The sequence below is a fragment of the Labrus mixtus genome, unplaced genomic scaffold, assembly GCF_963584025.1.
Source record: "Labrus mixtus unplaced genomic scaffold, fLabMix1.1 SCAFFOLD_144, whole genome shotgun sequence".
Lineage (NCBI taxonomy): Eukaryota > Metazoa > Chordata > Actinopteri > Labriformes > Labridae > Labrus > Labrus mixtus.
This window is the reverse complement of record NW_026870232.1, coordinates 34773-47272: the sequence shown is the minus strand read 5'-3', so window position 1 is coordinate 47272 and position 12500 is coordinate 34773. Positions and strand designations below refer to the sequence as shown.

The 12500-nt window shown below is 49.0% G+C and overlaps 1 protein-coding gene across 1 annotated transcript in view; it reads left to right on the top strand.

Annotated features, from left to right (window-relative positions):
* grin2ba (glutamate receptor, ionotropic, N-methyl D-aspartate 2B, genome duplicate a) overlaps positions 1 to 5394 on the top strand; it is a 33886-nt gene extending 28492 nt beyond the window's left edge. Inside the window, exon 10 of the mRNA XM_061033987.1 lies at positions 2021 to 5394. Within this exon, the coding sequence (XP_060889970.1) occupies positions 2021 to 4279 (2259 nt within the window). The 3' untranslated portion in view covers positions 4280 to 5394. The remainder of the gene's footprint in view (positions 1 to 2020) is intronic.
* The last annotated feature ends 7106 nt before the right edge of the window (positions 5395 to 12500 follow it).

Sequence of the window (12500 nt, the reverse complement as noted above, 5' to 3'; positions counted from 1 at the left end):
CACAGCGGGGGGCCCTGACCTCGTTAGTGACAGGCAGCGAAGACAAGCAGCTGATCTTTGGTCTTATTTCCATCATCATCAACAAACGTCCAGAAAAACAAAGTAAAATCGTTGTTGGCGATTGATCCCCGTCTCCTCCCTGCATCCATTTTTATCTGCGTATTGTATCGTACATCACAGAATGCAAATTAAGCCGTTTGTCTTTCCGTGGCGCTCGGCGGCCGGCGTCTCCCTGGCTCGGCCGTTCTCTTCGTTGGGGATGTTTGCACTGCGGCCGCTGGCGCTGAGTGGCCGAGGTGTTTAATAACTGCCCGAGGACATTGTTCAGCTGAATTCTAATCACATTGATTAAAGGTATTGACCAGCAGGACCCGAGGGGTTTTATTGGCCGCCCTGCCTGTATCAATCATCCGGCGTGCAGCTACACTATCTACTCTGGATCTGAAATCCCATTTTCACCGCCGCTTCATCTCCTACCTGCTCGTAAACTTCATCTTAAAAAGACATGAAACGGGAACATCTGTTCCAACTCGATGTCTTCTGAATGCTTTAGTGGACAAGGTCGTGACAGAAGTGGTCTTTAGAGGCCCAAAATAATGGATCCAAACCCAAATGGCCCCGAGCTGTTTGTCCCTGAGATCTTACAGACCTGACCAGGTGCAGGTCAAACATCAGGTCCGCAACAAAGGCCGACAAAGTGAGTTACAAACAAGGAGATACCGCCCTGCTTATCGTTCTTTTCTCGTCTTCTGACTCCTCAAAGCTCTTTGACCTTTGGTCTTTGTGAATGTGTACACACTGATGGTAGAGGCTGCTGCGTAAAGAGTCCATCAGTGTTAACTCATCCATTCATACACATTCACACACTGATGGTAGAGGCTGCTGCGTAAAGAGTCCATCAGTGTTAACTCATCCATTCATACACATTCACACACTGATGGTAGAGGCTGCTGAGTAAAGAGTCCATCAGTGTTAACTCATCCATTCATACACATTCACACACTGATGGTAGAGGCCGCTGAGTAAAGAGTCCATCAGTATTAACTCATCCATTCACACACATTCATACACTGATGGTAGAGGCTGCTGCGTAAAGAGTCCATCAGTGTTAACTCATCCATTCATACACATTCATACACTGATGGTAGAGGCTGCTGCGTAAAGAGTCCATCAGTGTTAACTCATCCATTCATACACATTCACACACTGATGGTAGAGGCCGCTGTGTAAAGAGTCCATCAGTGTTAACTCATCCATTCATACACATTCACACACTGATGGTAGAGACCGCTGTGTAAAGAGTCCATCAGTGTTAACTCATCCATTCATACACATTCACACACTGATGGTAGAGGCCGCTGAGTAAAGAGTCCATCAGTGTTAACTCATCCATTCACACACATTCACACACTGATGGTAGAGGCTGCTGAGTAAAGAGTCCATCAGTGTTAACTCATCCATTCATACACATTCACACACTGATGGTAGAGGCCGCTGAGTAAAGAGTCCATCAGTGTTAACTCATCCATTCATACACATTCACACACTGATGGTAGAGGCCGCTGCGTAAAGAGTCCATCAGTGTTAACTCATCCATTCATACACATTCACACACTGATGGTAGAGGCCGCTGAGTAAAGAGTCCATCAGTGTTAACTCATCCATTCACACACATTCACACACTGATGGTAAAGGCCGCTGAGTAAAGAGTCCGTCAGTTTTAACTCATCCATTCATACACATTCACACACTGATGGTAGAGGCCGCTGTGTAAAGAGTCCGTCAGTGTTAACTCATCCATTCACACACATTCATACACACTGATGGTAGAGGCCGCTGTGTAAAGAGTCCGTCAGTGTTAACTCATCCATTCACACACATTCATACACACTGATGGTAGAGGCCGCTGAGTAAAGAGTCCGTCAGTATTAACTCATCCATTCACACACATTCACACGCTGATGGTAGAGGCTGCTGTGTTCACTCTTTAACGCCTCCTCTGGTTGTTTCTCCCTCACAGGGTATCTACAGCTGTATCCACGGCGTGCAGATCGAGGAGAAAAGCAGCTCTGCGCTCAACTCGCCGTCAGCCACCATGAACAACACCCACTCCAACATCATGCGCCTCCTACGCACCGCTAAGAACATGGCCACCCTGTCCGGGGTGAACGGCTCGCCGCACAGCGCTCTGGATTTCATCCGCCGAGAGTCCTCCGTGTACGACATATCGGAGCACCGGCGCAGCTTGGCGGGCCACTCGGACTGCAAGCCGCCGTACATACCAGACGACAACATGTTCAGCGACTACATCAGCGAGGTGGAGAGGACGTTTGGAAACATCCACCTGAAGGACAGTAATCTGTACCAGGACCACTACCTCCACCACCATGGATCGGCACTTGGGCTCAATGGACCGCCACCCAACAGGCCGCCAAGTTTGGGCAGCGCCAGTTCTCTGGAGGGCGGGATGTTCGACTGTGACAGCCTGGGTGGAGGCGTGGCCCCGATCTTCAGCACGCAGCCCTGCTCGGCTCTGACTCACAGGAACATGAGCAAATTTGACCTGCTGTCCGGACAGACCCCTCCCTCAGGACAGAGCTTCAAGGGAGGTCTGCCAGACCTGTACGGCAAGTTCTCCTTCAAGGGCGGCGCCTCCAGCTCCACCTACATCCCCGGACACAACTACTGTGGAGGTCGTGGCGAGGACGATGGGAATATACGGTCGGATGTGTCGGACATTTCTACGCACACAGTCACCTACGGGAACCTGGAGGGTAATGCCAAAAAACGCAAACAATACCGAGATAGCCTGAAAAAGAGGCCGGCCTCTGCCAAGTCCAGACGAGAGCTGGACGAGATCGAGCTGGGCTACCGGAGGAAACCGTACCACATCAGCCACCACCACTACCACGGCCACCGCTCGGCCTCGCCGCCACTTTTACCCCCCGAACGGAAAAGAGGAAGTAGTGGCGGCGGGAACAACGAGGGTAACTCCTACGTCTTCAGAGAGAAGGAGAGCGTTAGGGATTTTTATTTGGACCAGTTTCGGCCCAAGGAGGGGGTCCCTCAGTGGGAACATGTGGACCTCACAGACGGCCCCGGGAGCAGAGATGGAGGCGTGGCGCCCTGCACCACCCTGGTCCCTGTGGACGATTTTCTTAAGAGCAAACCTAAAAAGACAGATTCTAAGGGTGGTGGAGGATCTGGGCTGGCGGGGGGAGAGTGGGAGTGCAGGAACTGTCGGGCTAGTGGTGGGGGCAAACAGATGTCCATTCATGGTAGCGGGTACGGTGGAGGTATGAGCTGCGGGACCTCCGGAGGGGGAGGCAGCCGCCCCAGCTCTGCAACCTGCATGCGCTGCGAGGGCTGTAAAAAGCAGCAGACAGGAAACCTCTATGACATCAGCGAGGACAACAACCACCTCTTGGAACAGATGGGGGGAGGAAAAGGGGTCGGGGGAGGGGTAGGTCCTCCGTCTCAACCTCAGGGCCAGCAAAGGAGGAAGGGGGGATTTGGCAAACCGCTGAGGCGACAGCACTCGTATGACGCATTTGTGGACCTTCAGAAAGAGGAATCGGGAGGAATGGGAAGTTTAATGGGGATTGGAGGTGTGGGGATCGGGGGTCCGGGAATGGGAGGGATGCTGCCCCCACCCAGGAGCGTTAGCTTAAAGGAGAAAGAACGCTACATGGACGGCACGAGCCCCTTTGCACACATATTTGAGCGTCACGGTGGATCGGAGAGGGAGCGGGAAAGAGACAGGGACCCTTTGTTTTACGGAGGCGAGAGCCGTAAAGGACCCGGCTCGCCGTTTGGCCTGTTCAGGGGCGGAGACGGACTCCACCGCCGCTCCATCGGAGAGAGAGACACGAGAGACAGGGATCGGTCTCTGATGGAAGGAGGCGGAGGGGGGTTCTCTTTATCTAAATCTCTTTACCCCGACCGGGTAAACCAAAACCCCTTTATACCCACCTTTGGCGATGATCAATGTCTGATGCACGGCGCCAAACAATACTACATGAAAAAGCAACAGCAGCAGCAACAAGTCGCCAAAAACAGCCGAAGTGACTTCAGGAGCCAGATGAGTACGACGTCGTATCTACCGGCGTCCGCCTCGGCCGGAGTGATGTCAAACGTGGCGCCCCGGTTCCCGAAAGAGCTCAGTCTTGGCGGGATGAACCACCACGGGTCCATGCTGGGCGTCGGCCCCCCTCGCCCCTTCAACGGAAGCAATGGCCATGTGTACGAGAAACTGTCCAGCATTGAGTCGGACGTGTGAGAGAACAAGGAGAGGAGGAGGCAAAGGAGGGAAGGAGAGGAGGAGGGAAGGAGGGAAGGAGAGGAGGAGGCAAAAGGGGGAAGGAGGGGAGGAGTCGTCATGTAGTGTACGGAGATCAGGGATGATTTTAAAGACACTGTCCATGCACTGCGACCTCGGCCCATATTGGGACAGAAAGACGATGTGGGGGGGGGGGGGTCTGAAAGGGGAGAGGGAGACTTGAAGGTTTTTGTAAGAAATGTTCTTCAGATTCAGGACGCCGTGAGGAGGAGGGGGATGTAAGCGCTCTCTCAGATTTGGCCAAAGTAACAGTTGATTAACCCCTCCCCCTCCCCCCCCTCTCTTTAACGCCACAAACGCACTCAACTCCAAGTCCTTTCTTTCACCCACCAGAGAGGCAGAAGTCGACGCGCTCGGTTATCACTACGAGGACGAGACATCTCATCTCGGTTTGATCTCAGACGTGTGAGCGTGGTGCGATGTGACGGCCGTCTGAGCGAGGAGCGAACTGCCCCATCTGCCCCCGATGTCACCTCAGAAAGGAGACATGGTCACTTCCACTCGAGCCGCCACACGAGACATGACGAGCGCCCCCCTCCCCCCCTCAGCTCGGCCTGGCCGTCTCTCTCCTCTCCTCCTCCTCGTCCCTGACGCCAAAAGATCTGATCTTGTTTGCTGTGAGAAATACAATCATGAATGATAATAAGATATTCTTATAGAAAACACAGGGTATAAGAACAACATAATATTGATAACATTGTGAATAACAAAGATGTTAGTTCTGATTATGATAACACTGATTACTTTTTCTTGTTTTCTGTTCTCACTGCTGTTTTAGAATCTGTGGTTGTATCTCTGCTGCCCCTAGTGGCGGCAGCAGGAAGGTTGTTTTAAGTTCAACCAAACGAGCCAGAAAGACTTGAACTCTTCACTTTTCTTTTTGGAACATTTGATCCATGCTCATTCATTTATTTGCTCCTGGTTGGAAACAGGATCTCAAAGACACGTTTGGAGCTGACAGATCCTTTTTGTTGTTTTCAGACATTACTAATCAATGCACACACACACACACACACACACACACACACACACACACACACACACACACACACACACACACACACACACACTGAAAAAACGTGTTTTTGTGGGCCTGAACTTGTGTTACTGTGAACAACACGCTCCGTCACAAGCTGAAGACGCTGAAGAGGAAGGACGTGCCTTAATGGTCTCCGGTGGATGTGTCCTCCTGATCCCGGCCACCCACACGGCGGCGGCGGGCGGCGGAGGCAGCAGGACGGCCCGGCGTGTTTTCGAGGCTGCTCTCTTCGATGTTTATGTACCAAAACTGCAGCAGCAGGGTGGAGACGCTGCTGCTCCTGACGGTTTGGATACAAGACGCTGTGGGTTTTATAACTTCTTAAATTAATTTCATATGTGGAGTTTTGGGCTTTAAGAAGCCGTTGTATTCAGGATGTCCCACCGTCACGGATCGACAGACGCGTCTCATTTCACAACACGGCAGCCTTTAGACCACTTCTTTTATTCAGGTTACATGACGACCGTCGCCGGGCGCTTAACGTCTCTCGGACTCTCCTGGAAGCTCTGTGTGGACGCTTGTGCTGCGGCGTCGTTGATTTGTAGGTGAAATGATCGTAAATGATGTGGTGTCGCCCCGTGACAGCGATGCTGATAAAAGCTTGAGCTCATTTGAAATCCTCTAAAACTCTCGACTGAGGCGTCAGGAAGTCGGCCATCTTGTGAAAGTTCTCCGGCTCTGACTGATGTAGATCGTCTCCTTTCAGCCCGAGAGGCCGAATTTATTGCACAGGACATTTTACTGAGTGTAGGTTCAGGCACTAAGTAGACATGCCTTATCGTCCCATCGACCCCCCCCCCCCCCGCTGAGCCGTCTGATGATGACTCATCATTTTACTGTACAGAATAAAGACGCTTCTATTAGTTATTTTAAAGGTTTGATCTTCGATTAGCCGCCAGTGTCAGAAGTTCAAGGGCTGCAGGAGGAGTTTTATCTTACCCCCCCCCATCCTAATGCACGGATGTAATGGGTTGGCGTGAGTGAGCGAGTGTGTGTGTGTGTGTGTGTGTGTGTGTGTGTCTGTGTGTGTGTGTGTGTGTGTGTGTGTCTGTGTGTGTGTGTGTGTGTGTGTGTGTGTGTCTGTGTGTGTGTGTGTGTGTGTGTGTGTCTGTGTGTGTGTGTGTGTGTGTGTGTGTGTGTGTGTGTGTGTGTGTCTGTGTGTGTGTGTGTGTGTGTGTGTGTGTGTGTGTCTGTGTGTGTGTGTGTGTGTGTGTGTGTGTGTGTGTGTCTGTGTGTGTGTGTGTGTGTGTGTGTGTCTGTGTCTGTGTGTGTGTGTGTGTGTGTGTGTGTGTGTGTGTGTGTGTGTGTGTGTGTGTGTGTGTGTGTGTGTGTGTGTGTGTGTGTGTGTGTGTGTGTGTGTGTCTGTGTGTGTGTGTGTGTGTGTGTGTGTGTGTGTCTGTGTGTGTGTGTGTGTGTGTGTGTGAGTGTGAAAGGAAAGCAAATCACGATTGAATGATAGCAGCTGTATTTTTTTTTCCCACGAACTTGCTGATAACTCCTCATACATCCAGAGCCTCTCCTCTTCCTCCTCCTCTTCTCTTCCTCCTCCTCCTCCTCCTCCTCTCCTCTTCCTCATCCTCTCCTCTTCCTCCTCTCCTCTTCCTCCTCCTCCTCCTCCTCTTCCTCCTCCTCTCCTCTTCCTCCTCCTCCTCTCCTCTTCCTCCTCTCCTCTTCCTCCTCCTCTCCTCTTCCTCCTCCTCCTCTTCCTCCTCTTCCTCCTCTCCTCCTCCTCTCCTCCTCCTCTTCCTCCTCCTCTCCTCTTCCTCCTCCTCCTCTTCCTCCTCCTCCTCTTCCTCCTCTCTTCCTCCTCTCCTCCTCTTCCTCCTCTCCTCCTCTTCCTCCTCTCCTCTTCCTCCTCTCCTCTTCCTCCTCTCCTCCTCCTCCTCCTCTTCCTCCTCCTCCTCCTCTTCCTCCTCTCCTCCTCCTCCTCTTCCTCCTCTTCTTCCTCCACCTCCTCTTCCTCCTCCTCCTCTTCCTCCTCCTCTTCCTCCTCTCCTCCTCCTCCTCTTCCTCCTCTCCTCCTCCTCCTCTTCCTCCTCTTCTTCCTCCTCCTCCTCTTCCTCCTCCTCCTCTTCCTCCTCCTCCTCTACCTCTTCCTCCTCCTCTTCCTCCTCTCCTCCTCCTCCTCTTCCTCCTCTTCTTCCTCCTCCTCCTCTTCCTCCTCTCCTCCTCCTCCTCTTCCTCCTCTCCTCCTCCTCCTCTTCCTCCTCTTCTTCCTCCTCCTCCTCTTCCTCCTCCTCCTCTTCCTCCTCCTCCTCCTCTTCCTCCTCCTCTTCCTCCTCCTCCTCTTCCTCCTCCTCCTCCTCTTCCTCCTCTTCTTCCTCCTCCTCCTCCTCTTCCTCCTCCCTCGCTCAGCAGATAACACCGCTAAAGTGAGACAGATCAAGTTAGCCTTAAATCAAACAGATCCTTTCACCCCGCCCGCCCCGCCCCGCCCCGCCCTGAATCACTCCTCTAACAAATCGATTGGGATCTCTGGAATTTTTATACGCACATTTTGAAAGTTCAGGTCAACCATTATCAACAGGATCCAGAAAGAGGGGGGGAGAGAGAGAGCGGGGAAACAAGGACGAGGAGATAAAGAGGAGCTGAAGACGGCCCGTGGAGACGGCATCAATCAGTGTCAGCATTTGTACGTTCGATCTTTTCCTTGTAAATACAAACTATTTAAAACTCTTTTCACTTTTACAGTAAACAGACAGACAGGATGTAACTTTCAATATGTTTTACAGCGATTTAAGAAATAAACAAAACCACCATAAAAACTCAAAAAAACTCCAAAAAAAAAACACAAAAGAAAAATATGCAACGTATAGTTAAGACACAGATATTACTAATCCTAAGTGATGGAATTGAACCTCTTCTTTTCGTTAGTTTACCGATCAGTACGCTGATTCTGTTAAGACTTCTGCTTTGTCATACTTTCACTACGCTGTCGGAGGCGGAGGATACTTTTCTGTAGGTGTAGACGTTTGGTGATCTAAAGGGGAAAGTTTAGTTTTTAGGAGTGGTCGCTAAGTTTCCCTTGAATTGTGTTAGACTTTTCTCTTTTTAAGGTAAGCTCTTCTTCATGCTTTTTTGAGATGAACTCAAGTATCTACACATTTATGTCATACAATAATACGTGTATACATAGATGATATTGCATATAGAGGCAGTATATTGTGATCCTTCGTTTTTGAACGCGGCGGTCCTCGCTTGAAAACGTACGACTTGTTTGTGTTTTGGTTGCCCGCTTTTTTTGACCCGGGCTCTGCTCGTGATTGCACACAGAATTTAGAGCCATCATCGACCCGGCCTATCCTGTTCCCTCTCTATGTTTTGAATAGATATCACTGTGGTAAAGGACGACGCACACACACATGCACACACACACACACGCACACACACACTGGATATTCCCCAGTATCGATGTTTTGTTCATATCGTTGAGACGCTCAGCACGATATCGGGACAAACAAACACGTGAAGTTTATTGAGAATCAATCTGAGGCTGAAATGCATTTGTGCAACCCCTTATTAAAAGGTTTGTTGTGTCATGTCTCATTTTGTGTCGAGTCATGCTTCAGGGGGAATCAAATGTTTTTACTTGACCTCACATATTTTATAAAAATGTGTCACCTGATGACGCTTTGAAACCTGATTTTATCTTTAGTGCATCTTTGTGCACACATGTTCCTTTCCCTGTTTCAGACAGAACATGTGATGATGTTCAGATGCAGCCTTCACCTCCATGCAGACACACACTCTTCTTCTTCTGTGTGCTCCTGAGTCGTTATAATCCCTCAGCAGAGGAATCCCTCCCTCTCCTGTTTTCCTTCTTTCACGTCTCAAGAGTCGATTGAAGGAGTGAAAAACGTTTCTTTGTGCACATGAAGTCTGTTTCAAACTTCTCATTTCTCTCATTTGCAATAAACGAGCAGGCAGCGAATGCTCCCACCGCACCCTGAATGTGGACATGCATCACTTCTATTCCTGCACTACAGCGAGCTGCTGGGCCGTGAAGCTGCACCTGACACTGTGCTAAACATGCTATCATCAGGCTGTTAGCACCTCCAGCCGGGACGCAGAGTGAGCATCACAAGTCTTTTGACTCGCTCGCGGCCACATCGGGTTCCTCTGCACACGAGCGTGCCACGACACATTTAGATCAAACGGTGCACGTAGAGTTAAAACACTGTGTCACATATTACCAACACGGGGGACGTGGCGAGTTAGCGGGTGGAGGGGGAGGATGTAAATATCACCTCAGCTCGACGTGTGTGTGCACATCTTCAGCTGCAGGGATCGATGCACCGGTTCAAACTTACCTGTGAAATCTTTCTGTGTGCTGCAGGAATCCAAGATGTTTATTTAACAGTTTTTATTTCTCGATGAGTCCCTTCTCACGCAGAAACGATCAAACTGTGATTTTCAAACGACTCCTTTGATGTGAAGGGTCGTTCGTTGGAGTCTCTGCAGAGCTCGTGATATTTTAAAGATGTCTGTGTGTGAGTGGTGTGTTGCTTTATATTGATGCATACACAGTTTTCTATCAATCGTGTACAGTTTGGTTTATTGCTCTTTTCCATCCTCATTGTCCTGACGGCTCGCCGCACGCTGGATTGTTGAACCGTGAATGAAAAGGAGATAAGGGGTTGCTACTAAATGTATTTCACAAACGACACAGCCAGAATAAACGACCTGTGGGCCGACTCAAAGTGTGACACAGGATGATGTTCAGAATACTTTTCTTGGCCTTTCTTTTCTCTTTTTACGGCCCTTTGCTTTGAAACAATCCCACGATTTTTACACCTGACGGACACAGAGACAAATAACTGTACAGGTTTGTGTAAATACTGAATATCTGAGGGGAGGGGGGGTGGGCAGGGGGGGTGGGCAGGGGGGGCTTTTACCTTCTTTTTTTTGTATCACGGTAATCTCAATAACAGAATTAACCACGTCATGACAAAATTGCAAAAAAACATCATTAAGGTACTTCTAATAAGGATAATATCTACGATTATAAGAGCTCAATAAGACTATTCTTTCTCTTTGTACATGATGAACAAATGAAGTGTTGAGTATTAATAATAAAAAACTAAGTTTCACGCACATGCTCACGAGTCTTTTTGCTTCTTTGTGTCGACCTTTGTCTCTCTGCGTCGCTGTAACTTCTCATTTTATGTCCTGTAACAATTCTTCATTGTACATGAGAAGTTTCCTTTCCTTCAGTTTCCTGCACGAGGCTCAGTGTTGCCCGAGCTGCGACTCAATCGATGGAGTGTAAGAGGATAGGAGGTCGGCGCTCAGTCGCTAGGTTATCTGCTTTATCAACAACTTCATTCATTTCTACAGAGCTGCTTGTGGGCATGATTGATCATTTAACTTGTTCCCAGTAGATTATAACGTGTGTGCAGAAGTTAATTATATTAAAGTCTTTATATGTGATGTTTTGATCCAGCAGATGTCGCCCTTGAGCACCAGCATGAAACCAAAACAACTCGCGCTGCATTGTTGTGTTAGCATGCTAATGCTAGCGATCTTTATTCTGCTCGTATCTTCACACTGCATGTAAATTTACCTGAAATGAGCGTGATCTAGAAACACAGTTAAGCAGTGAGTACAGTATGTTATTCTTCTTTTCTCTAGTCCCTCAATTAAACAACTTTTATACACGAGGGGAGGAGTCAGCCGGCCGTCCGGGCGATGTAAACAAAGTGAAGATAGGACTCTGAAAACTCTGAAAACATCACAGACAGTGGGACTCGGGTGTTACACCCATTGTAGACAGTCATGACTCACAGAGTTATTTTCAGAGGAGATACTTGATTTATATATTTAAGTGTGAAAAATCACAGAAAGACTTTAAATAAATTCCAAAGTTGCCGCTACGCCAGCCGACCTCGCACAGACTCTGAAAATGTACAACACGTCAGCGACCGTCGTGGGTGTTACTTTGGGTTCAGTGCGGTCAACAGGAAGTGGTGGAGTCGATGAGTTTGAAGAGCAAAAACACAAAGAGGTTGCGCAATTTTTTTCAGCTGCGAACCTGCAAAATGAGACATAAAAACATAAAAACATAAAAACAGGATCACCTCATAGGGCTGAATGTACACTACAAGATACTCACAGTGACCGCGGGTTTGTCCTTCAGTGATGATGTTTGTGAACGTTTGGCAGTGACGCTCGCTGCAGTAAAAAGGGCCAATTTTGCCTGGAAAGTATATGCATAATGTCTGACTTAAATATATGTAAATGAATGTGAAGCGCAGACTTCCTGCCCTGCAGCCCACTGTTAGCTACTTAACTCCGTCTGTGTGTGCTTTGAGATAATGAAGCTGTTTTTGTGTGTGTGTCTCATTCTGCAGGTTTTCACAGCTGAAAAAATGTTGCACAATCACTTTGTGGATTTGCCCTTCAAACTCGTTGACTCCACCTCTTGCTGTTTTATAAAACTGCACCCCAAACTATCCGCCCACGTCGAGCGCTGACAAACTGCAGATTCAGAGTCTGTGCAGGAGAGAGCGGCTGTTTTCTAAACTGCCTACGACATACTACTGTTGAACACAGTCTGTAGTGTGACCTCCAGTCGGTGGTTACTCTGCAGAACACCAGGCCCGGCTCAGCTGGTTTCTGGTCTTTGAATGAGGAAGAGAACAACAGCCCAGCTGACGTCAAACGCCGCTCCAATGTGGCGTCCACTTACAGAAAAAAGCTGACGAGAGATTCATTTAGATTTTCATGATTTAGAGAATCAACAAAAAGAACTGGAGGACTGTTTGTGAGGTTTGATCTGATTGACATTATTCCCTCTGTTACGATGGATGTTGCTGTACATCACTTCCATCTCCTGGCGCTTTGCATTGTGGGAAACAGGACGCGAGGGAGACTGGTCTGATGCAGACTGCCTTTTGGCCTAATCAGTACATACTACTAGTAAAGTAGGCAGTTTAGAAAACAGCCTCTGTTAGGCTACAGCAGCTAGAATTTTGATGTCCCGCCCCTTCCTCTAACCCAAAAACACAGATTTACCTTCGCGATCAAAGGTCAAAGGTCGCTCAGGTTGGTTCAGTCCACAGCAGTCTGTTTGAAGCAGACGCTCATCCTCTGCTCTTAGAAGGAGCCTCATTGGTCAACAGA